Source organism: Micromesistius poutassou (assembly GCF_964030765.1).
Source record: "Micromesistius poutassou genome assembly, chromosome: 2".
Classification (NCBI taxonomy): domain Eukaryota; kingdom Metazoa; phylum Chordata; class Actinopteri; order Gadiformes; family Gadidae; genus Micromesistius; species Micromesistius poutassou.
The window spans coordinates 17,491,700-17,517,128 of NC_140272.1; the positions used below are offsets into that span (position 1 = coordinate 17,491,700).

Here is a 25,429-nt window from a genome sequence, read left to right on the forward strand (position 1 = left end):
GAGTAGAAGTTGGAGGGGGACAACAGTAAGTGCAGGTTTATGCTATATGCCGGAACATTGCCGCACGGTAGACCACGTAGGCAGGCCTTCTTTAAAGGATTTGGGAAACTATCTAGGGATGGAGAGTCAGTCATGTCAATTCTGAGAACGTTTTTACTCAAAAGCCTACAACAACAATTTCCTTGGTGCGATCCATTTAACTGCGGACAGGGGGGGTGGGGTATCATAGACGATGATTTTTTTTTGTGGGCGATTTCCAATTGGAAAAAACTGTTTTATTTGTAAATACTAAACACACAATATTTCACATCATCAAAAAACAACAAGTGTGGACAACATCAACTCGTAACAATTTGGCAAATAGACAGAACAAAGGTGATGGAGTAAATCATCAATCTTGAAATATAAAGCTAAAAGCATAAAAAAGTAGGTTGGATAGGACTACACTGGGAATTGGGACTAGAGTGATTTGTCATTGATCTGTGCATCTTTGTTGTCTGTTTGACAGCTGCAGCAGTTCTGGTCGCTGGGAGCAGTTGTTAAAGTGGAATTAGTCTGACACACTCAACTGGTATGCAAATTAAGAGACATGCTTCTAAGCGGTAATTAACAGCCACATTTGGCTGATTAACAATTGATTAAGAATTATATTTGACAATGCTGGCTTCTGTAGCACTTTGAGATTACTTTATGAAAAGTGCTTTACAAATAAAATGTATTATTATTATTATATTATCTGATTTAAAACAAATGGTTTATTGATTAGATTGAGTTGTCATTGCTGATAAGAGTATTTCCCTGACCATTAACCTAAGATTATTAATTTGTCTTTCCATACATTACCTCATTATTTGACATATCTAGTAATTGTCAGGGTTAGGGTTAGGACAATGCAAATAATCTTCTTCTTTTTTTACAGTACTGTATATATAAGATATATGACTTTGTAGTATACTGTTTGACAGCAAACAAACCCTCATTATAAAAGCAAAATGAATGGGCAACTTACGCATTTGGCATGGGGTCTGCAAGCTTAATAGAATAGTCCAAACGAGGCTATCAAGCCAAAACACATGGTGTAAACTAACCAAGTCTCGAGAGAATACCTACCATAATTGCCTTGTCAACCAGGAACAATGTAAACACAAGTGACGCCCAAACGGTTATATGTAAATTATGGTAATGAGGGGTAAGAGTACAAATAACACAAGGCGGCCGACGGGCCTAATCAACAGCGAAACAATTTTAAAAAGCGTTTCAGTTCACTGGAGATAACAGATTATAATATTGCTAACAGGATAATAACAGACAACGACGCAGAAGACAGCCTAACGACAAATGAGGACTAATTGGCTGTGTCCTGTTCAAGTGCCATACCTGCTGGGGCCAACTGATGCCTGGGATGCCAGCGCGAGAGCATCAGGGTCTACTTTCCTTCCGCGCATGATCAATCACAGGTGACAATCCGTCATGCGCGATGACGACGTCTGGCATCGCTCTCTTGACAACTCACCGATTACCTACAACTAAAGGGCCGTTCACGACCACTGGGAACATAGATAGCATCCTTTCCCTGTATGTTGGTGCACATGGTTGTTTTGTACCTGTAGGTGGACTTTTGTCGATAGCTCAGAAAAATCGCATGATGTGCCACACCAGCTAACCTGTTAAAACACAATCAATGTTGATACTTGTAAATGTCCTTTGGTGTAATTGTATATCGTTTGAAGTTGTCCAACAATTTAACATCCGAATGCAGTAGGTTGCTCTCATTGCGTGCTTCTGGATTTGGGTTTTCTCCACTTGTATTCTGCCCGTGAGAATTTATTAAATAGGCCGTCAGCAAAAACGATGAATGTTGATTTACTGGAGATGTTTCCATTACGTAGCCTGCTAATACAAACCAGGGAGGGATTTCATTTTCGCATGCCCCGTTAGGCTACATTCAGAGGCCACTTAGGACAATGTTTTGAATTGAAATAAGTGTTCATAGCAGTGCCAAACATGTGTTTGCAATAAATTGACTAAACTTCTAGTGATAGATATAATAAACATTCGTCTAGTTTTGACAGTCTTCACTCATCGTAGAGCTCGGCGTCTAGTTTTACGAATGTTGGTGCTAAATTGACAAATTTGAATCGTTTGGCACAAAAATGTCATACATGCTAGTACACACACGAAATGAAAATGGACAGCAAGGATTTTGTAGTTTCTTTTATTGTTACGTTCATTTAATTTCACCCCAAAAATAGGACATTTCTGACTTGCTGCTCCAATCGTATTCTATTCCTACTCCCACTGTCCAAAAGATAAAAGTAGATCAAACCCCAATTCACCAAAAAATGGCTGCACCTTGATCTGTGAAGTGTATTTTAATTGCCAGGGCTAGCTGTTGAATTTGTATGACAGGAGGACAGGTTCTCCTAAAAACGCAGTCATGCTAAAGGAGGAACATCCAGCGGTGTGAAAGGTGGCTTTAACACTAGATCAAAGAGACCACCACCCCACGTCTTGTAGCTCTAGCATGGATAACCATTTACATTTTCTTACTTAATACATATAAATGGAATTTGTGATACCATTTGTTAGTTAGCCAAGCCCATCTTTAGTTATCACCTGAGAAATCCGTCTGTGATTCTATGTAGTTATACCAAAACCCTTCATTTGTAATTACAGCCAGATCACAAAACAAAGTAGTTGAACTTTAAAGTACTGTTTCATCTAAAATATTCATGGATGGACGTCACTTAAAGAAAAATTGTACTCATAACTTTTACTTCCAACCAGTAAAGTGCTACAGGGTTTATGGCCTAAGATACCTCAAGGTACTGTAATAACAGGTACTCTGTTGATACATCTTTGCCAATGTGACAGCGACACAACTTGTCATGTACTTCCACGGTGGCATCTTAACGTGTGAGCAGTTGAGAAAGGTTTGCCATGGACTCAGTTCAACCAGTGCCTGTTGGGTTGTGGATACCGGTTACCTAGGGGGATTGCCAATGGATACAATGGGGTCAGGCCAAGAGGGCAGGCTGGGAACGCTTTGGTGCTGCGGGCCTATGCCTCGGCGGTGGTGGGAAGAACTCTCACGAACAAGGTCTTGGTGTTCAGAGATTTAACAGAGGCGTCGGCGGGCAGTTCTATTGGAAAAGAAAGAAACGATACAGATCGTCACAAATTACATATCAAATATTTGACCTATTCACCCCCCTGCCACATTCTATGTAGACACTAATAAACTCAAACATGAGTGGCCTGTGAACATCATGTGTGCACTAACTGGTTTAATATGCAAAGCGATCCAAAATGTTCACATCGTTACCAGCACTCGAAAACGTAACCGGCATGTTCTAACAACCGCATGTCATTTCAGAGGAAAAGAGAGCGAGCCCGTAGCTCAGGTGGCAAGGTGCGCCATAATAGGAAAGCCTGTGGTGTGTGTGTGTGTGTGTGTGTGTGCGTGCGTGTCTGTACCCTGACTGAGGTCCTGGTCCAGGTAGAGTCTGAGGCGGCGGCCACGGAGGCCGAACAGCCTGGTGGCCTCCAGCAGCAGCCCGGAGGTGTCCAGCGGGTTGAGTCCCAGGGGGTTAACCAGGAGGAGTGTGCCCACCTCCCCAGTCAGGCACTCTGGAAGGGGAGAGAGAGATAGTGAGTGAGAGAGGTAGAGAGAGCAAAGAGACAGAAAGTGAAAAAGAGCAAGGGAGCGAGATATAAAGGGAGAGCAAGGAGAGAGAGAGAAAAAAAAGTGTCGGTGGAATAATGATTGACTTATAACCTTTCTAGATTAAGTTGGAAGGCACAGACTAGGCATAACCTTTTGTCTGTCTTGTGGGGGGATTGGGGAGGGGGGGGGGGGAGAAAATGGAAAGGGAAGAAAAAAAAAAAAGGGAGAAGAATATGAGAATGGCAAGGCTTAACTCCAGGGCAGTGGAGAGAGGTGAAGGCTGGGAAGAGAATGAAGGATTGATTGATAGATAGATAGTGTGTCTCGCTTCTTACCAGATGGATGGCTATTGCAGAGCTGCAGGTTGACATAGGGGCACAGGATGGTGTCTGTAGCCAGGGCTGGGCTGGGGGCGGAGCCTGATGATGTCACACTCAGGGTGTTACCAAGCAGAGATTGAATGTCCGATTTGTTGGTCAGCTCTAGAACACACACACATTCAGAATCATTAACAAACGATGCATGCATACAAACACATATTTATATTGTTGCATGTGAGGATTGCGTGAATGTTGAAATGAGACTCACCATTCTTGCCACTGAAGAAAGAGAGTTGTGTGTTGTTTGTGCCAAAGACACTGCTGCACACCCTGGAGAGTTTGTCCATGTCCATCTTGTTGTCACCCCTGGGGTTCTCCAACAGCACCACACCCTCTGTCCACAAGTCATTTACAGACAAACAGTTAGGTTTCCTGCCCGAATCAGGATCAAAGAGCATCATTGCAATTCCAGTTTGCACCGGAAATGATTTTTTTCTGTTATGTTGGCACAGTGAGTATAGAATGTACAAAATAGGGTTAGAAAACTACCAAATACAACTCAATTTAACACATCACATCAAATACATGAAATGTGCAAAAGAAAATACAATTTACAAATACATAATGCAAATCCAAAGATCCAAGAACATTTTCCATTCCACCTTTGCCAGAACCTTCCTTTGGTCAGAGGCTTATTACACAATATGAGTTACACAACGCTTCCATGACAGTTGATTAATTAGGTCATTTACTAGCTGAAAAAAATCCAGTTTTCCCGGACTCAAGCTAACCCTGCCTTTCAATCTGTTGGGTTGCACCTCACAACAGATGTTGCTAAACATGTTACATTCAGCCCAAAGGGATGAAAGTGACATCTGTCTGCCAAATGTTTTCAACTTGGCAACTAGCAGAGAGCCCAACCTTTGGCCTCAGAACACCCATCCAGGAGCCTATAGGAGACTACAGAGGGGGTGGCTGTCTCCATACAGTCCATCGCTGTAGGCAGCTTACCAAGCCCTCCGTTCTTAATCATATGATTTGACAGTGAAGTCCTTCCGGCCTTCCTCACCTTGCTCCTTGTTGTTGACTTTGACCTTGAGGTTGACGTATGCACACGCGGGTCCATTGAGTGGTCCCTGGGGGGCCGAGCCCCTCTTCACTATGGTGAACTCCAGGTCTGAACCCTTCAGCTGCCGCAGAGCAGCAAGAAACGAGACGAGGGGAAATGCAGATAGTCAAAGTATAAAAATGTTTTTCCCAAACCACCGGTAGAATGCCAGTCTCTGTAGCAAGTAGGTCTTATATGGGTGTTGATTCGAAATTAGGCACACGGTTTAGTTATTCTATGAACTTGAAGGGTGTTTACAGCACGCCTACAATTAGGTGGTTGTTTTGGTTTGCACCAGAGTTGCTACACTCCCATTAGCATGCTTTAGAGTACATAGTGGAAGCCCAGAGTCCTGGCGTACCTGGGTCGTCTCCTCCACAATGACGCTGGCGCTCTTGGGAACGGGGTAGGGCATGAGAGGGGCTTTGGTGGTGGCCAGGATGAACTCTGTGTGGGCCTGGATCACAGACTCCAGGTATTCTCCGGCTGGCTTGCAACGGTAGTGCACCGTGATCTCATCTGATGGCACCAAGTGGCCCTGGAAACAAAGACGGCAGGAGTTACTTGAGGACTAGCCTTGATTATATGCCTCAGCTACCCGTGAACATTTTTAGTAAATAGGCATGAATCTAATTAAAGCAAAGAAATACCAAAGGGACGAACAAAACACCAACAAAAAGGAACAATAAAATAACAAACGTCTATTTTGGGATTATGCACAGCTCGCTTCTTCTGACCTTGACCAAAATATATTGACTTTATTCTAACCTACAGTGTGCACAACACACTCCTACGGAGGCACCCACACATAAACATCATTTACAGTATCGGGTTCAAGGGCAGATGAATAGTGTTGGCTAGATACAGCGGAGCAGTCAATCAATGAAGACTATATAAGCCTTCCCTGTCAAGTCAAGGCTTTGACTGCACTCTCAAGAGGATGGTGTGGATAAGAGACAGAGAGAGGGAAAGAGAAATCTAATATTATAGATGAAATATCTAACATGAAAGTCAATTCATTCTCAATTCTTTTGTGTCTTATCTTTGTAAAACATTTTAATTTTTGTGCTTTGGCAACGCGCATGTACGTTATCCATCCCAAAAAAGCTCTGTGAACGTCGATTCACGAGAAAACCTCTGAACCTTGTTCCAGGGAAAAACCAAACAAAACATTACACTATAATGTAACAACACCTCCTCCCACAAACTACTACAAAAACATCTCGACCAACGGTTCAATTAAATTCCCAACGCCGGGGTGGAAACATTCTTAGCTGCACTCAGTTTGGAATAACAGGAGGTATTTAGCCTGGCCGGGAGCCCATTCGCGGCCACCCGCCATAGGAGCACGGAAAAACGGTTTGTGTTTTTGTGTGAAAACAAGAGGCCGGTGGCTAATCCGCCTTTGCTCGGTGGACCACTTCAAAGGCACAACGTTACAATGTGAAAGGGGCCAGGCTGTGATTAAGCCTCCATTAAGCCTCCTTTCTTATGATGGAGAAATTGCTCACTGTGATGCTGCAATGGAAAGATTCGTCAGGACGGCTGTGTATATATAAAAGAAAAAGAAAGCAGAAAAAAGAAAAGAAACGTGCATTGGACATGACAGATGGCCACGGAGGGCGACAAGTGACAGAAAATGAACGAGAAAAACAAATCCAATATGATAATGTGGCACCAGTGACATAGCTCTGCATACCAAAATGATATGGAAGATATATTCTTTGAAAAGTTATCAATTGGCAACAAATGTATGCATGTTAAGGGGATGCCAAGCGGAAAGGACACCCCTCCAACAAGATAAAAATAAAAATGTGAAGAAAGAAAAGCTCCAACCTGTAAAAAAAAAAAAAAAAAAACTGGCATCCCATATATTCACCACTAGTGTGAAGAGAACCAACTGTAAATGTTTGGTATTTTTAAAGTTCTGCAACACCAACGTTGACGCCTTATCGTGTGTCTCATTACCCAGTGCTGCATTAGGTTCTCCAAACAGTTTCGATTGGCAAACTTCACCGTGCAGAAATCTCAGCGCATGCAACCAAATTCAACAGAGCAGACGAATGTGCTCCTAACCACACTTGGCTTGGCGGTACCTCCCTCCATCTATCCTGTTAAAACCCAGCTTTGGGTTCTCCTGCAGCCCGCTTGAGACGTCAGCCTGGTGACAATAAAAATAGAGCTCCCGGGATTTGTCCCGCCCACCTTTTTGCGCAGTTTCTGAATGCGGTTGATGACCTCGCGGGCCACGCCCTCGTCCATCATGGACTGGTCCGGGCTGACGTCCAGCAGCACTAGGACCTGGGGGAGACGGGGAGGAGGGAGGGAGAGCTGTTAGAGTCATGGCACACAGCGAGAACCTTCGCGATACATGCTGCGCTACATGCTCCCAGAGATGTCCAAATAGTTATTATTGCCACATTGTTATCAAATGCAGCACAGCGCGAGCGAGAGCAAGAGCGAGTGTGCGAGAGAGAGAGAGAGACAGGGGGACCTTCACTTGATAGGTGAAGGTCAATTGCCGACAATGCCCATCCTCCTTGAAACTGACATCATAGGCATGCTGAGGCAAATATAGATATGAGGACACCTTTTAGAGTACGTCATGAATCAGGTCAACTTATAATAGGTTATAGTATGGCCTTCAGTTCAAACTCATTTGCTCATGGGAACTTGTTCATTTGTCTTGATAACTACTATCTAATCCACCTCCCTAGTTCCAAACATCTCCAACAACAGAGATCAGGCAATAATTAATAGCAATAGGATAATAGAGATAAATCAGAAGCAAACGAAGATAGCTGAAAGAAATTTGTTAAGGGGAGACAGATGGGAGTTGGAGGGAGGGAGAGGGCGAGAGAGCGCTCCAGAGAGAGAGTGAGAGCGCGACCAGAGCCCAGTTAACTGGCACAAAGTTGCAGCCGTGTGGCGTTGGTACGGTTGAATGAGCTCTGATTGGAGAGGGCCTGGGGGGAGAGAACAGCACTGCTTCCCACTTAGCTGTAAAATGTATTTCTTTCTTTATTTTTTATTTTTTTCTATCAGTCCCAGCAAAGAGACGTGAACTCTATAGCTGGTTAGAGAGCCGTTAAGTATTCTGGATATACCTTGGGACATACAGGGATAATTACAACGCTTTAAGGACAAGAATTTATGCAAGTCTGAGCCTGAGATTGACTCAGTGTGTCATGGGTTAGTGGTGTTTATTATTGAACATCACACAAAAGTAGACAGAGACCAAAAAGGTAAACAGAAAATAGCCTAGTGTAGCACAGAAAACGTAGAAAGACTATGTAGCTGCGTTGTGTGGTCGGGCTTATCAGAGGCGAATCTGTAATATTGGTGAGTATGGAGGTGTACCTGAGCGTCAGAGTGGGCCTCATATTGGGTGGCTGAGCCAGAGCTCTGGTCAAAGGTGTACATCAGCCTCAGGTCCTCCTCGTGCAGCTCATGACCGTCTACTGTGATGGATCCTGGAGAGCAGACAGAGATCGAGTTGGGAGAAACGTTGTTAGGTTGCCATCAATTCACCTTTAATGTTAGCTATCAATACTAATTAAATGGGCGACTGAGAATAATGGAGACTTCATTTTGTTCAAATGAATTGAATTTTATATATATATATATATTGAAACTGAACCTCAATGAGACCTTTCAGCCTCTCTGCCAACACGCGTGCTTCCCTCATCCCTGTAGATCCAAGCTTCTTCAACTTAACAGCTTGAAAACAAAGTCAATCTAGCCAAGATCATCTCTTCCCGTCAACGCCACTGGGTACAATTACCCACGTCTGTGTTCCGGGTAAGAACCATGACGGTCTCTCTCCTCCACACCCATAGGGAGAGTGAAAAAGTCAGCCGTTTTATTCCATAACCCCGGATTACCACGCTTTGATTTGAGTCCAAACACCACATTCACCCCACCCTGCCGCCCTCTCTTTTAACCCCTTCCTCTCGCCTTCTGATAACAATGAAGAGAACACACACATGGAATATTTACTTTATAGCTCCTTAGCATTAAATAGGGAATAGCGATTGTTGATCCACCCGAGACTGTGCACAGGCGCTTGGCCTTATGGTGAGTTGCCTGGGGCCAGATCTTTGGTACTGCCACACTTGTCTGTCTGATCGTCGATGAACGACTGGAACCTCACACTTCTCGACTCTTAGCCTCGGGCCAACTGTGTCTTACATCTCATAAACCGCGACGAGTGCATCCACCCAGGGCTGACGAGTCAGGTTCTATCAGGTCTTTCCCGCCTCCAATAACTGTGTTGTCGATAACCATCAGAGGGACGCAGAGAGCACAGTGTAATTGGAACATGGGAGGTTCCCACAGCACCGCTGACCTCCAGAGAGCCGCCCCGAGGAGACGACACTCAATTTGGGTTTTCCCATTAATTGAAGACCCGGGAAAACCTTGGAACCCACACTTGCAACGTGCAGAAGACAGAGGCGCCTCATGCGGAGTAACAATTTAATTGAAACACCGGCCATCAGGTTTTTATCCTGAGCATCTAATATGTTGGTTGTCTTTGGTATTCATTTTGATTATTTATACATCTTCTTATGAGCATTTTGGGCCTTTTAAAAGCAGGAAACAGGCCGGAGAGGAAAGTGGGTCACTACAAGCCCATTGCCAATGTGGTTAGAGCACTAGCTGGTTGAAACACCAAGCCGCCCTTGGGACTGTTCAGTATTTAGTGAGGAAAAAGAGGCACTGTCACGCTATTCAATGACGTTTGAAGATAAACGCCTTGAAACCCATTCAAATGTGCTAGCTCTGTGTCGTTTGCTTTTGTGGAACGTCCACATAGAAACCTAGCTGGCATGTGTGAGAACACACGCATGCACACACTCACACACCAGAAACAAACACACACCTGTCTTCTGGAAGGCCTCTAGCTGCTCGCTGGACAGCTCCTTAATGGAGGCCGTGATGGCTTTGAAGGCTCCTTTCAGCTTCTTTCCCAGCACCATGTGGTCGGGCTCCGCTCGCAGACGGATGCCGTACTTGTCCTTGTCCGTCGACATGGTCAATTGGCGTACATTGAGCTCCTGCAAGCAGCGACACAGATGTGCAAGGAATTAGAAAATACCTGTGCTATAATGGGGAAAAGACAAACACAAGTGGATAAAAACACAAACTCCTGAATGCTGATAGGCATTATTGAGCCAAATATCAGGTCAGCCTGATAAGTGGACATATAGGCATACAACCTAACCCTTTTTTAATGTCCCTACCATCCTTGACCCTGCAGCCAGATTGTCAAATTCTGACGGTATAGAGAGATTTGTGATGCCTTCATCATAGCCTAGAGCGGTGAAACTTATCTTCCCTGGCCCTGTCCCTCTACACAAGTCACATGGGGAAGACCACACCTTCCTGAGGGACGTCAGAATCACAGCTCTCACTGGATGAAAGCTTTACAGGGACATTTTGTATTGAGTCATATTGAAGAATGGCAGGAGTGTACGATTATTTTCACAATAGAAGATCATTGTTGGTGAGGATATTGCTGTTTGTGTCATCTGTGTATTTGACAACATTAAATGACAAGAATATTTGCTCACTCACGAGCAACAAGCGATTGTTTAAGTTACTGCTAAAAATAACTACAACCAACTATATATGGTTGTAGTTATGCAACAGTTCAACAGTTAGCCTGTCCAATAACGCAAAATAAATCAACCTTAAAATGGTTAAATACTTCACCGATCCAAAAATTGCACTTTTGTCAGATAAGACTCGCAGAGGCTAAGACTGAGTTCTAAAGATAGGAGAGATTCTCCAGAGGGTGGAGGCGGGAGGGAGGGAGAGAAAAAAAGCTGGACTTCGTCACTGTGAAGATACCTCGAACACAGACAGTAAGATGGAGATGATGTCCTCTCAAGCTGTCTGTGTTTCATTTGCCGCTGAGCAGCGCGTCGATACAAATAGCGTTACAAATAGAACAAATAACACTAAACTGGGGGAATCTCGTGAAATCAACAGACCCCAAGAGGGCTTTTGATTGAACTCGCAATAAAATAATCTATAGTTAATCATAAGGAATGAACCTTCCTTTTCAATCTTTTATTTGGTTTGCCTTTGTAAAACTCTTATCTAATGCTCTTTTGGTATTGAAACAGGGTTAGGGTTAACAACAAAAGAAGGAGTTGTTGTTTTTGAGTTGTGTTTTTGATTGGCTAGAGATTGTAACTGGGTTCCAATACAATACGTCCGCCTTACCTCCAGGATGTATTTCTGCAGGGACTGGATGTCTTTCAGAGCTTCAGCGTCCTGGTGGATCACCACTACCTCTTTAAGTGGATACTTTAACAGAAGCACACATACAATGTGATGTAAAAAAAAAGATACAAACTTTCTTCTCGTTTATTGTACTTCAGGGACATTTAAATTAATTTAAATCCCTTAAAGACATAGAATCTCATAATCATAATATCATAATATATTCAGAATATATTCATTTGATATTCAAGGCAATTTGCGGACATTCAATTATATTTAATAATATTAAATTATATCAATATTAAATTATACTGAATTATTGTTGGGTCGGAACTACCTTGGCAAACCAAAAAACACTATAAATTAACTACTGACATATTGAACATCCCCATTGGGAATTTGCGTCAGGTGAAGTGAACTTACTTTAACAGGTAGTGTCTTTCTGTCTCGGATCACTCTGCCCAACTCAATCACCGACTGCATCTGGCAGACGGCACTCTCTATGCGCTTGTCAATCAAACTCTCCCTGTCACATAGAAAGCAGAGGGAGAACATTTTCCCGGATTAATACCTCAGCCTCCTGCCTCATTTAAATCCATGGTGGGGAAGTGCCTTACTTTTTCGTGACTAATTGAACAGCTGATTATTTTTGATACAGGATAGCAATGACCCCATCCCCTAACTCCAGTAGGTCATGCAGGTCAAGAGCTAGTCCGGGACGCACAGAATAAATGGAGCAGGGGAGGTGGTGACGATAGTAATACAACAGCATTGGTCTTTAAACCTTGAAATCTGTGTCGGTTTGCGATGAAAATCCAAGCAGAGACCATTATATCACTCAAGATATGCTGATTGTTATGATGATGGTATGATGATGATGATGATGATGATGACCGAAAAGCCGGGTCTCTCTGGGGTCGACATGTTCTCCCGTCCGATAGGACAAAATGAAAAGGCATCTGCAAACCTGAATGGCACCCTGAAGGACCGGCTGAGGCACAGTGTGCCCTTCAACCACAGAGACTTGATCTGAGTTTCATCCGAACCTACCAATGAATAGAGCGTACAGGAGACCTCAACGTCTGAGAGGGCAGAACGGGGGGGCGAGTGTGCATGGCTGGGTTTGGGGGCCACATGCTTAGTGTCTGAGTTGTGTGCAAGGAACGCGTCTTTATGGGGGTCTTTAAGTGGTCTTCAAGCGGTGCACACACAGGAAAGGAAGGTGAAAAAAAAATCTGATCATGGTGACGGCTAGAATGAATGAGTTTGAGCAGTAGGTCTGCGGCCGGCCAGGGGTGGAGGTGCCCGACATGCCACAGACACAGATGGGGAGGTGTCGACTCTGTAACCCTGGTCAAAATACTTTAATTGTAATTGAGTAATTGAAGGTAGAGATGTGACATAATCCAAAATATGGAAAATAAGCAGCCATCCCAAGAACTGATTTTGTGCATTTGGGGAAAAATAAATGGTACCAGCAACCACAGCAATATTAAATACGTGATCTGTTTGGTCAATAACGCTCCAGGGGTGTGCATCATTCTACAGTAATGGGAGACTTTGGCCTTTTAGCAGCTCTGAATCAATGCCGTACAAATCCTACATTTACAACAACGGTCACAGACATCTATCGACCAGATTACCGGAAAACAGAAACAGTATGCTCAAAGCAGCTTCCTAATCATGCTGCTTATGAGAGGAAGTTCTATAACTGTGGTAGAAGTGAATAAACCACTCCATTGTTTCACTTATAGGAAAATAATGTACTTTGCGGTGGTAAGCAATCACGACCCTCACTGTGCATTATTTTCCGATCAAACAAAACAAGTCTTAAATAAAACAATAAAAAAAACATTAAAAAATGTTAAGACACTGGCTATGAAACAGACAGTGATGTAATATTCATAATGATATATTCATTAGTATGTTTTAATTAGTGTATAATTCCATGAAATAAGAATTGTTGTCTTTCGTTACCATAGAATGAGTCCCTTATATCTACAGAGTGATCGGGTCCTCTTCCATGGGGGCCACCATGTTGGACCGCCATGGTTCTACAGTAGCCCAGAACGGACAAACGGCTCGAAAGAGAACGCGTTGTCAATTCAATCCACTTTCTATTAAATGTATGTTTCAGCTCTCATTTTTTTCACTTTGATTGAAAAAAAATCTCCCCAAGGCTATGACCCATTTATGATGCTTTTTTTTTTAGAACCGTCTCTGTGTATGAGAGCAAGAATCAGCCATGTTGTTTATTAAAAGCGCCACACACCTTTGCGTCATACTATAAGTGTCAGAGAAGATTAACCCCCATCATTTTTTAAGTGTATTGTGTACTGGCACCTTACACAATACAGGAAAGTACAGGAAAGTGAAGTCATTAGGAACACACCCACCCACACACACACACACACACACACACACCCACCCACCTGACTTGGGGAAGCATGAGATAGTGGATGCTGCCGGCTTCCTTCTCCTCCACGGAGGCCGGGTCGATGAGGTGACGTAGGTTCTGGTACATCATCTCGGTGATGAAGGGAGTGAACGGAGCCTGGGGGTTTGGGGAGAGGGATTAATCACTTCCTGTTCATCAGACACCCTTACATGCCCCAACTCTTCCCTCCAGAAGGGGGCTGAAATCTGATGGGCTAAAAAGACATATGCGTTGTATATATATTTTTTTTAATCACAGCTATTCCCTTGTTTTGTGTGTTGGTCCAGTGTGAGGAAACTGGTCCAGTGTGAGGAAACGGTTCATGGGATTCTCTTGATTATTGCAAAGCAGTGTCTTTGTATTGTTCTTAAAATGAACATTGACTTGTTTGCCGTTACCTAAGTGCTCGTCTCTCGCCACACATGTGAGCATCTTGGCAATGTGTTAAAAATAACATTTCAACTCCTACATTCTCATTATTGATGAACACACACACACACACACACACACACACACACACACACACACACACACACACACACACACACACACACACACACACACACACACACACACACACACACACACACACACACACACAGCGGCCCGGCCTTGGTATCACACCTCTCTTCATTCCCCCCGCTCTCCCTCTTCACTGTGTGTGTGTGTGTGTGTGTGTGTGTGTGTGTGTGTGTGTGTGTGTGTGTGTGTGTGTGTGTGTGTGTGTGTGTGAACGCCGGGGCAGCCTCGTGCGCGTGCCTAATGGCCCTGACTCACCATCAGCCTGCACATGGAGAAGAGCACGCTGAAGAGGGTCTCCAGCGCCCACAGGCAGTCCTCCGTGCCGCTCTCCCCCTGCAAAGTTCACACAGGCGTTGAGTGCCGGCCCACAGAGAAGCACCGGCAGCAAGCGCCGTCTTGCGTGTGCACGGGGATTGCAGCGGCCCCTGTGTGGCCTTCTCCCGACCACGCAGACAAACGCGAGGTAGAGTGGCCCCCGAAGCAAAACGCTTAGCGAGGACCCCGCAACGAATACAATCGGAAACTTTGCAACGGGGATCGATGGCGGCTTACCGTCCCCCGCACGAGCTACAAGAAGAAGCAAAACGTACGCATGTAGCGTTTTCAAACGGGATTTCCCATTTGAAATCCCGTTTCATTCGTTATTTTAGTCGTATGAACTCATTGTTTTTTTTGACTTGATGCACCACTTGAGTTATAGCCTAGTCCTAACTAGACCTTCGTACTCATTTCATTCATAACGATGGTCTAGAACTGCTATAGAGACAAACGATTGCTCACTTGAAGGCGGGTGCTGTTGAAGTTTAAAACCTATTGGCTCTGCCCAGTGCCACTCCGGATCTGCCTTAACCAATCGCTAATGTTTGGTTGTGACGTATTTCTTCCTGCTGCTTCCTGGTATTCGTTTGACTACAACTGAAACTTGCGCACGACCTGTACGTCACTGTTCTCAGGCCGTGCCTCCTGTTCGCTGATTGGAGGGACAAACTTGAGGGAAAAGAAATCATTCGAACATACACTACACCCAGACCGAAGCACTGAAGGGAAATGAAAATTGAGGCGGGCGGAACCAGGCTACGTGAGTTAGTGATCAATCAACGCTTTGTGTGTTCCATTTTTAGTGGCGAACGCGAAAATAAGTAAGAGAGAGGTCTCACCTTGAGCCGGCGGCGGTTGGTCCTCACGTACCAGTTGGTGAGCATGTCCACGAACTTGACGAGCCGTGGCACCACCGTGTACAGGCGGTACGCTGCGACGAGAGACACTGGCGTCACTTCTCTGGACAACGGGAGCAATCGCTGTGTGCGCCACAGCCAGGCCGGAAACCGCCGGCTTTGAGCTAGCTTTTTTGTGAGCTATTCCAATATAAACAAAAAGGGTAGGGTTTCTCACCATCCATCTCGGCCCTGAAGAACTGAATGAGGGACTGCGTGAAGGACTGGACCCACTTGTCCATGATGTTGTCGCTCTGCTTGACGTTGTTCTCGTTGTACTGGAACGTGACATCTTGCTCCTGATCCCCGGATGTGCATAAACAACAGGGAAAAATGGATTAGTGCATGCATGCACGCGCAGCACGGCAGACCAGTAGGGTTTTGAGTGATACATGGACATAGGCCTTTATGTTTAAAAGTTACACTTTGGCTTTGCCAGAACAGCTAAAAAAATGAGCTTTGACGTTGTATAAAATGTCAAATGATTTGAAATAAACCAATATGTCACCTTGCTCTAAATCTAGGGGTGGGAACCTTTTTGACATCAAGGGCCGTATCAATTTTTGTAACTTGTTTCGGGAGCCGCACTTTTTTTAGGCCTATAAAAATAACTCACTCACCGTATAACTTGCATGCACAACGTTTTCTCTCTCTAAATTTGGCCTGGTGAAAGCTGCTTGTTGGGCATCCAAACTTCGCTTGAGTTTGTTATTTTGTCCTTGCGTAAGTGCCCCTGCAATTCATTTTGCCTAGCATGTTTATTTCTTTTATTTAACCTTTATTTATCCAGGCGAGACCCATTGAGACCTTTCGCCTCTTTTTCAAGGGAGCCCTGACATACAGACATAAAGACATAGTTAAGTACTGTAATGACATTCCAGGCTGGTCTTTTTCATTACGGCGTGTGATTCTCCACACACAAGGCAAACTGGCCTGCACTTTACTTAAACAGAAGTAATCATCAGTCCATTTTTCTTGGAAAACACAACACTCATCAACCTTTCGTTTCTTGGCGGATGCCATGCTAGCCGTCAATGGTTAGATTTAGAAATCACACTGGGACTTGTTTAGGCTACCCCAATGTGACCCTCAACATTCCAAAGTTAAACAAAAAGGAAATTAACCTTTTTCTCCTTAATTCATTTCATTCAAAAGTTGTCACTTATGCTTGTATAATCCGCGGGCCGGATGAAAGGCTTTGGCAGGCTGTACGTTCCCCACCCCTGCTCTAAATAACCAAAGGCGTTTCACCCAAAGAATCGTTGCACGACAACTGCACCGGGCAGAGCCTAGGGAGAGGAAGGGACTGTATGTCGAGGCTTAACCGTACCTGGTGCAGCCTCTGCACGTTCTGGATCAGGAAGCGGTAGGCGTTGTACCAGGGCAGGAAGACGTCCTTCAGCACATCCCGCACGCCCTCCTCCTTGAAGCGCAAGTTCTCGGCTCTCACCACGGGAGAGTTGATCAGGTACAGTCTACACACACACACACACACACACACACACACACACACACACACACACACACACACACACACACACACACACACACACACACACACACACACACACACACACACACACACACACACACACACACACGATGGATACAAGTGATTAAATCAATTATTTTATTGGGCAGCAGTAACTCAGGAGGTAGGGTGGGTTGTGGTTCCATCCCTGGCTCCTTCTACAGAAGTGTCAAGGTGTCCCTTGGCAAGACACCTCACCTTTAACGGCTCCCGACCAGCTAGTGCCTTGCATGGTCGACACAACCTTCATTCTGTGGTGTGTGATTGTGTGTGTATGGACGTCTGAATGTCAGGCACCAATTTTTAAGTGCTTTGAGGGGCCTCTGTTCAGAAAAACACTATATAATTGAAATCCATGTACCATTGACAAGATGAGCACATTTACATAACAAACGCACTGCTCAGCAGACAGTACACTAAATCCTCAATCAACATATATTAAATAGTATGAAATTGAAAATGGATCTGAGCAAGAGCATATATCCAAGAATGTGGATAAGAAGCTAAAGACATCTAACAAACGTTATGCATAATGAAAATGGACTATAATGCAACATCATCTTTCCTACATTAGAGAGAGTGTGTGTGTGTGTGTGTGTGTGCGCGTCTCTACATTCATTAAGCCATATGGCCAACCCTTTGCCTCGGGGCTCTGGAGGAGACATAGAGGAGGAAATGTCCTTTACACATTTGCGTCAGTGTGAATATTGAATTTGGGTGAGTGTACTTGAGGAAGCCTACTTTTCTAATCCTACTCTCACCAATCTTCAAGTCTAATATACACCGTTTAACCGACTTAGAAACCATCACATGGCCCTCCAACATTAATTTCCTTTTTCAAACACACACACTCCCTCCCTCGTGAGAGCTCAAGCCCCGGCGCTCACCTGAGGGCATCGGCGCCGTAGCTCTTCACGATCAGCCCGGGATCCGGGTAGTTCTTCTTGCGCTTGCTCATCTTCTGCCCATCGCTGGAGGGGAGGCGACACACACACACACACACACACACACACACACACACACACAGAAATGTAAGATACCATGCATGCAGTTGGTATTCAAATGGGCCAAGTCTTTCCGGGTCAGCGGACCTGATTGTATAGCGCGGAGCGGCGTGGGGCTCGAGCGCCTCGGGCCGCCCCCGAATGAGAGCATCGCTCACGGTTAAATGTGTCCCGTCCCCGCATACTGACACATATACATCCACTGCACTGGCTGTGGACACGGCACTGCACTGTTAAGCCGGTCACTACAAGGGCCGTCGCGACGAGGAGGGAGAGCAGGGAGGAAACCAGCAAACTGGTGTGAGGGTTGGAATGGAGATTGTGTTGGGGTGTTGGGGGAGCGGAAAAACAATTAAAAGGGGCGCCGAGGGAAAGATGAAAGAGCAGGGAGAGTTGTAGAAGGCGGATGAGAAGCCGTGGATAAATAGGCTACAAAGTGGGACACGGGATGAGGATGCTTCTAGGTCAGAGACGAGACACCCACCTAGCGAGCACCAGTCCGTTGACGATGACGTTCTTGAAGGGCGGCTTGCCGAACAGAGCGGTGGACAGCACCAGCAGGGTGTAGAACCTGGGGGACAGAGAGAGATAGAGAGAGAGAGAGAGGGAGAGCCATAGATCAGGTCAGGGCAGCGTCCAATGCGCCATGAATGCTTACATAATTGAAGGGGGGGGCCTGTTTGCCCAAAGCCCCAAGGCAGCCCCACGCCTTCTTCATGAATTTTATCAATACTATCTCATCGCCCTCTAGAAGCCGTTTGTGTGGCATGACGACCATCAGCCAATCATCGTGTGCTCCTTCAAGCCTGCAGGGGGCATGGCTCCCCTGGCCGTTTATCCCTTCCCATTTTATCATCGCCCCCCCCCCCCCCCCCCCCCCATCTGTGCTACCTCTCCTCTTCTCTATTCTCCTCATCCATCCAGCTGGTTTCCTGAGTAATCCTGCAACCAATGTTGTTGTTTCTTCCTACACATCCATCCCCTTTGTATATTTCATATGATTTCAGCTACCCATCCATTCCTCCTCCCGCCCAGCTCCCCTTCATAGCAATAGCTAAAGGTCGGCGTCCTTCGCCGCTGGCCCGCCTCAGCTTTCCATCACTTGCTCCTTTGATACATTTCATCATCAATCACGCAATCCATCTGTCCGTCCATCCCTCCCTCCCTCCCTCACCAGCCTCTGGTCTGGTCGATGCCCTCAGCGATGAAGTCGGCGGGGAACGTGTCCTCGAACTCCTTCCGGTTCTCAAAGGGGTAGTGCGCCTGGGCGTAGGGCATGCTGCCGCTCTCGAACCAGCAGTCGAACACCTCCGAGATCCGGCGCAGCACGCCCTTCCCACAGCGGGACGGGATGGTCAGGCCGTCAATGCTGCAGAGAAATCAAGCAGTCACGTATTCAAGCAGCGGTCTTGGGACAGAGCGGGGACCGTTTGATGAGTCCCCGGCAAAGCCAAAGCCAGGGAAAACAAAATCAGGTTTACAATAGATTACAACAGATGGTGAGGGAACCTGCCGCCGTCCTCCTGCTGCCAACGGGCCCACCTGTGTGTGCCACTCTATAAACTTTCCATCACAGCCGATATATTAAGTGGAGCGATGTCTTATTTATAAGGTATTAAAAGGCAAATTACATTACATAAGTAATTAAGGGTGTCTGTGGTGTGTTGGAAGGTGGGTGAACTGAGGTTGTGGTAGCGTGTGTCACAACAGAACAGCTTCAACGTCCTCACCGTTCCCCACTAAATAAGGAACACTGCACTGCAATTTGCTAATGTCACCTCTGACTTCATTATATTCCGCAAACGCTTCCCCATGATTGTTCCACCTTCTGTGCAGTAAAACAGGGCAACGTTTTATGATCCTCTCATCATATATACAAGGTTGTCCCGCTTCCATTAAAGAGACGCCACAGTGGAGGACACAGGTCGATTTTTGCCTCGAACACCACCCTGGTTCCCCTGGACCTTTCCCGATAGATATGCGGACGGTGGGGACGGACAAGGGGACAGCAGAGGATGTACTCCCCCCGGGCCGGCTGACCTCACAACCCTGTCAGGGACTCACCTCTCCCGGTGGAGATCAGTGACTTTGACACCGCTCAGCGCCTCCAGTTCTGCAATGGAGCCCACACACACCACCTAGAGCGCACACGCAAAAACACACACACACACACACACACCTTAATTAATTACTAATGATGGTATTAGTGGTAAAACAAAAATAATAAATGTGGATTTGCTTGGTTTGCTTTCAATGTAGCGTATCTGATGGCCTTTTAACATCGCTAAACACAAATAGTTAGGGAAAGGTTCCAAATGAATGGATTCTCCTGGCCAATTTAACTGCTTCTTGTGACGTTTTGGAGCCTGCTTGGTACTGGGTAAAGAGTCAGGACCTGTAGCTAAAGCCAGCATGAGAACTACTGCACACAAAAGGCTTTGGTCCACACACCAAACACGACGCCAACAAAATGCACGGGACAGTGGACAACAGCCATCATTGTTTCCTGGAAAACAATACTGGAGGAATATCAGGTGTAATGTTTGCTCATTTATAGTGGCTATAATGTCTTCCTAACCAATCGGAAACGTTTTTTCTAGGCTAGATACACAACATGTTAGCCCTAAACATCGCAGTGTCACGTTTTGTCACCCCAGAATTAGACTCAGTCCTTGCAAACGGACCTCTATGCGAATATAGGCCTACTAATAGGCACTCTTGACTGTAACTTTCCCTTAAAAAAATGAAACTATGTATAAAGTGCGCTATCTGGTGTCCTCAGAGAGTTAACCTGCAGACTCTGTTCTAGTTTCCGCCACAGCGGCAGGTGACATGGCCCAGATACACTCAGACGCGCCACCCACAGATACGGAGGCGAACCGAACCAAATGGTGACAGACAATAGAGAGACGGGGACGCCGAGGCGGAGAGCACAAAAAGACTTGCAGATGGTTAAAGGAAACCAAATGAAGACGCGGTACACAGGCTCGCTCGCGCAGACACAAACCGTGTGTGTGTAGCGTAAGGAGCACGGGTTTAGGCTCATGGATTGTGTTAGAGACACAGGGGAGACGGACTGAAATGGAGAAACAGTCGCACTGCTATTTCCAGCAAGCAGGTCGCTGGCTGTCCCTCTTTCAGGCATGAGGGAAACAATTCAATACTCCAACAACCTAATTATGGCATTATTATTCCGTTAAGACAATAGGGTTCATCGCTTGCCATGGCTTAGGAACGAACTTCAAGGTCAAAAGGTCCCGTATTGTTTCGTTAAATGCATTTGATATAATCAATGGGTTCTATTTAAAGGTAAAAAGGTGGTTTCAGGGTGGGTATGGCACATTTTGTACGTGCTTTAACTTGATCGTCTAGCTGACTTGGGTGCAATCCAGAAAACCAATCTTTGCTTCTAGAATTTATGATTTTATTTATAGAGGAACAGCGATATAATGGCCTATTCAACCATCTTCAGATATGTTTTCGTATCAAACAAGATGCTATTGACAATACACCTGACAATTAGAACTCAGCTTGGCCCGTGCCAGCCTCTTCCAAGTATGCACTCAAACAAGTTCCTTGGAGAAACATTCTCGACTTGGAAGACATTGCACTATGCAATGACAAACAGAGATCCTCAAATACTCTGACTGCCTTTCACCATAATGAGCATGCCGTTTCTCAGGGATATACACACACTAGGGGGTGGACGGTATACACGGTATAGAAAGTACCCCAGTATGGATTAGCCCTACGGTAATGAATTTCGGGCAAACCATTCAATCGGTATAGTTATTAGATGAAAATAAAAAAAATTATGTTATATGCACCACCATATAACATTTGAAAGGAATAGGGCCGTTGCCACGCCGCGAGACGGGCCAAAAGTTGCGATAGAATAGATGAATAAATAAATAGAAATTACACATTGGATGATTCGATTTGAGGTTGTCTTCTATCTTTAATGTATTGGGTTGCTATGGATGGTGCTGTGACACGCGCCACGGTTTTGAGCAGTTAAAAGCCTGGTGCTCTTATTGGAAACTAGGCATGGGCAAAACAATTATTTTCCGGGAATCAGTTCTTTCAGTTCCCTTCACTATCACAAATCGTTTGTTTGATTTGTTCGTTCAGTTCGTTAAGTCATATGGTCTGTTACGTCATTTGGCAGGGAATCTCAGGTGTCTGGCCTCACCACTTTGCTTTTAAATATGAGGTACGCCCGCAAATTGATCCTTTTAAAACAGCAAACAGCTAATTTCTGTAGCATTAGCCTACGACGCCGCTCGACGTGTGGTTTTAAGAAGAATAGCCCAAGCGGCCTCAACCACGATGAGAACGTTTAAGACTCAATCAATATAAAGTCGAGGAGAAACAAAGTTATGTTTGTTTGTATCTTTATTTATGTGACCATATTTTTGTTTTATGTAAAAAAAAAAAAAATCAGTTCTCTTGTTTTGGGAATCAGTTCTCGTCGTTCACCTTTAGGATTTATTTGTTCGTTCCGACCAAATTGTTCGCGAATCGCCCATGCCTATTGGAATCCAAAGATGGTTGGTACTTTGTGCCATGTTTCAAGGAAATAGCAGTGCAGCACTAGCGCTGCTCAAGAGCATGTGAAGAAAGAAACACTAGCGCGCAAATCTGGATGACGGGATCCGCAAGATAGGAAAGGGATAACATAACTGGAATCCATTACCAGATTCAGCCGTTCCGTTATCATGAGTAAGCAAGATCGTTTTCACATATTTTGTCCTTGTTTGAACATTGACACATGGGGGTCCTTATCTAGTCATCAAACTGAAAAAAAAAATGAAATGTGGTGCAGCTTCCCTGCGGTCTAGCACCTCCTAGTGTCATACCATGGTATATACCTTTTGGTCAACACCGCCCAGCCCTGACACACACCAAAAAAGTATTGATGTCCATATGATTACTGCAATCATAGATCAACATATTTCCTCAGTGTCAAAAATGTAATATTCTGGTTTATTCAAATAGTTCTGTAGGCTTCTGTCTGCAATGGGTCCAGATTGATGTGACAAAGTTTGATATGTATTGTGGAATAGATAAGTAACCACTATGACACAATTTTGACAATCAGACAGACACTAGTTATATGATATATTATATGATATACCAGTCAATCAATGAATAAATGTGACTCCGCTCAAGCATTATTTCTTTCTTTTATATTGTGTGTGTGTGTGTGTGTGTGTGTGTGTGTGTGTGTGTGTGTGTGTGTGTGTGTGTGTCCGACCTCCTCAAAGTCATCGCTGACCCACAGAGGGATGGGCGTGCCCCAATAACGGTTCCTGGAAATGGCCCAATCACGAGCATCTCTCAGCCAGTTCCCAAACCGCTTCTCCCCTACAAACTCCGGGACCCTGGAGAAGGAAGATAAATATAACATTTGTTAAAAAAACAGTGTCATGTTTTGCTGCTTTGAAATGTGGTTGCGAAATGATCAATGGCTACAAATACAATTAATTTGTATTTTTCAAGGGTGGCTATTTGGCACATAACAGGACTCAAAAACACACACCACATGATGACACAACCGGTGAATTATTCCATTCATTAACCCCAGGCCTCAACCCAGTGGCCATGAGGGAAAAGGGTTGCATTCATGTGTCGTGCCATGGGCACTGCTTCGACAAATTACAAATTGAATCAAGGCGACCTCTAGTCATTTCCAACTTCTCATATTGTACTAAAACGGAATCAGTTTTTTAGAAGCACAATTGCAACGGTCAACCTATTCTCCAAGGAACCCTCCGCCCCTTCCTCTCCTTTAGGCCTTTGTAATGTTCTCCCGACTACCCCTCTCCATCTCTCTGTCCTCCCTGTATTTGGTCCTATTGCTAAGGAGACTAGCACAGGGGGTATGCATCGCCTTCAGGTCGCACACGGCAAGCAATGAGTTCATCAATTCCCATTTGTAAGAGGCATCTCGATTTAGGCCCCTAATATATCAATGTAATGATTTTATCCCTGCACACCCACCCACAAACCCCCACCCACGGTCGGTATAAACGGTTGAGGAAGAGCGAGAGTGAGGAACGGCTGGTCCAAGCAGGGAGAAAAGGAAGAGATAACGGCAACACGTGAGCGCGCACTTTGTTAACCAGAAGAACGTTCATAAGGGAGGAGGGAACATTTAGAGAGCACCCAGGAGGAGGTTGTTGGTTGAAACACAGTGGATGAGGAGTGGAGGTGGAGAGAAGGCCAGGGGGACGGCTGTGCATACAATCAAGAGGATCGCAGCAGAGAATGGAGCAGGAGAGGGAAATAGGCATGGTCCCGATCCATCCTCCAATTCTAGGTCACTTCGGGACTGCAAGAAGAAGCTATGTACAAGTACTTGTCTCTCTTAACGTCTTGGAGGAAAATACACCCAAAGAACCTGGAGAGATCCGTCTATTTTAGCATTCTCAAATCATGTGGACATTGATTCATCGTAGCATAGATATCATTGCATATCAGACTTTCTCTTGTGAAGGATGCAACCCTTCACAGAAAAGTAGGATTGCACTTTCTTGGAAAAGAAAAGTACCATTTGTCATTAATGGTCGATTTTTCTAAGAAAAAGGTTTGATCAAAGTGCGTATGTAGATACCATCAACACCCACATAACCAACAGCAACAGCTCATAATAAGACCTAATAAAAAGAGGTGATTGTATTAAAACTTCTTCTTCTAACAATGTGCTTTAATGAGGCTTGGAGAAATACAATAAAAGCTGGGGCAGCCCACCCACAAGCAGGGCAGGAACAAGCCTGTGTGTGTGTGTGTGTGTGTGTGTGTGTGTGTGTGTGTGTGTGTGTGTGTGTGTGTGTGTGTATCTAGGCATCAGCACTAAATCTAAGTGTTATATATTTGAATAGGGTTTTGAATATTGAATATTTGCGAGGAATTAGTGATCTTTCCTTTTGTCCTTTGCATGCCATGTGAATTATTCAAAGCCCAGTCGACAAGACATACTTGACGGCTTCGGCATACTTCACAGCGCACTTGAAAAACATTAGTATATAGTATATACATATAGATTCCCATGCATGGGGATGTGTTTGAGAAGACGTGAAGAGGCTGGCACACTTTGCATCAGTCTGTGACTTAGCCTTAAGAGCGCGAGCGAGCAAGAGTGAGGGAGAGAGAGAGAGAGAGACTCCTACCAAGGCCAGTCATATATCTCAGCTTGACAGTCCCATTACCAGAAGCAGCCACGGTGGCTCAGGAAAGAGCAGTGGGATCACCACCAAGTGATAACTTTGCAGTGACATTATATAGCACTGTTTCTCCATACGCACACCTATAAAGACATTACAGTGAACCCAACACTAATGTATCGTTTATATTATCGGCATCCGCCGCTGCTAAATCTTGCACCGTAACTTA

General features: G+C 45.0%; 1 protein-coding gene across 1 annotated transcript in view; it reads right to left on the reverse strand.

Annotated features, from left to right (window-relative positions):
- Nucleotides 1–2,199: 2,199 nt before the first annotated feature.
- iars1 (isoleucyl-tRNA synthetase 1) overlaps nucleotides 2,200–25,429 on the reverse strand; it is a 40,956-nt gene continuing 17,726 nt past the window's right edge. The window contains exons 14-34 of the mRNA XM_084464058.1: nucleotides 23,292–23,418; nucleotides 20,099–20,172; nucleotides 19,209–19,403; nucleotides 18,519–18,605; nucleotides 17,918–18,001; nucleotides 16,830–16,974; nucleotides 15,678–15,798; nucleotides 15,443–15,534; nucleotides 14,541–14,618; nucleotides 13,759–13,880; nucleotides 11,750–11,852; nucleotides 11,327–11,410; nucleotides 9,978–10,152; nucleotides 8,456–8,568; nucleotides 7,301–7,396; nucleotides 5,457–5,633; nucleotides 5,057–5,177; nucleotides 4,256–4,381; nucleotides 4,003–4,149; nucleotides 3,478–3,630; nucleotides 2,200–3,143 (exon numbers count right to left, since the gene is read on the reverse strand). Of these exons, the coding sequence (XP_084320184.1) occupies nucleotides 3,061–3,143; nucleotides 3,478–3,630; nucleotides 4,003–4,149; nucleotides 4,256–4,381; nucleotides 5,057–5,177; nucleotides 5,457–5,633; nucleotides 7,301–7,396; nucleotides 8,456–8,568; nucleotides 9,978–10,152; nucleotides 11,327–11,410; nucleotides 11,750–11,852; nucleotides 13,759–13,880; nucleotides 14,541–14,618; nucleotides 15,443–15,534; nucleotides 15,678–15,798; nucleotides 16,830–16,974; nucleotides 17,918–18,001; nucleotides 18,519–18,605; nucleotides 19,209–19,403; nucleotides 20,099–20,172; nucleotides 23,292–23,418 (2,503 nt within the window). The 3' untranslated portion in view covers nucleotides 2,200–3,060. The remainder of the gene's footprint in view (nucleotides 3,144–3,477; nucleotides 3,631–4,002; nucleotides 4,150–4,255; nucleotides 4,382–5,056; nucleotides 5,178–5,456; nucleotides 5,634–7,300; nucleotides 7,397–8,455; nucleotides 8,569–9,977; nucleotides 10,153–11,326; nucleotides 11,411–11,749; nucleotides 11,853–13,758; nucleotides 13,881–14,540; nucleotides 14,619–15,442; nucleotides 15,535–15,677; nucleotides 15,799–16,829; nucleotides 16,975–17,917; nucleotides 18,002–18,518; nucleotides 18,606–19,208; nucleotides 19,404–20,098; nucleotides 20,173–23,291; nucleotides 23,419–25,429) is intronic.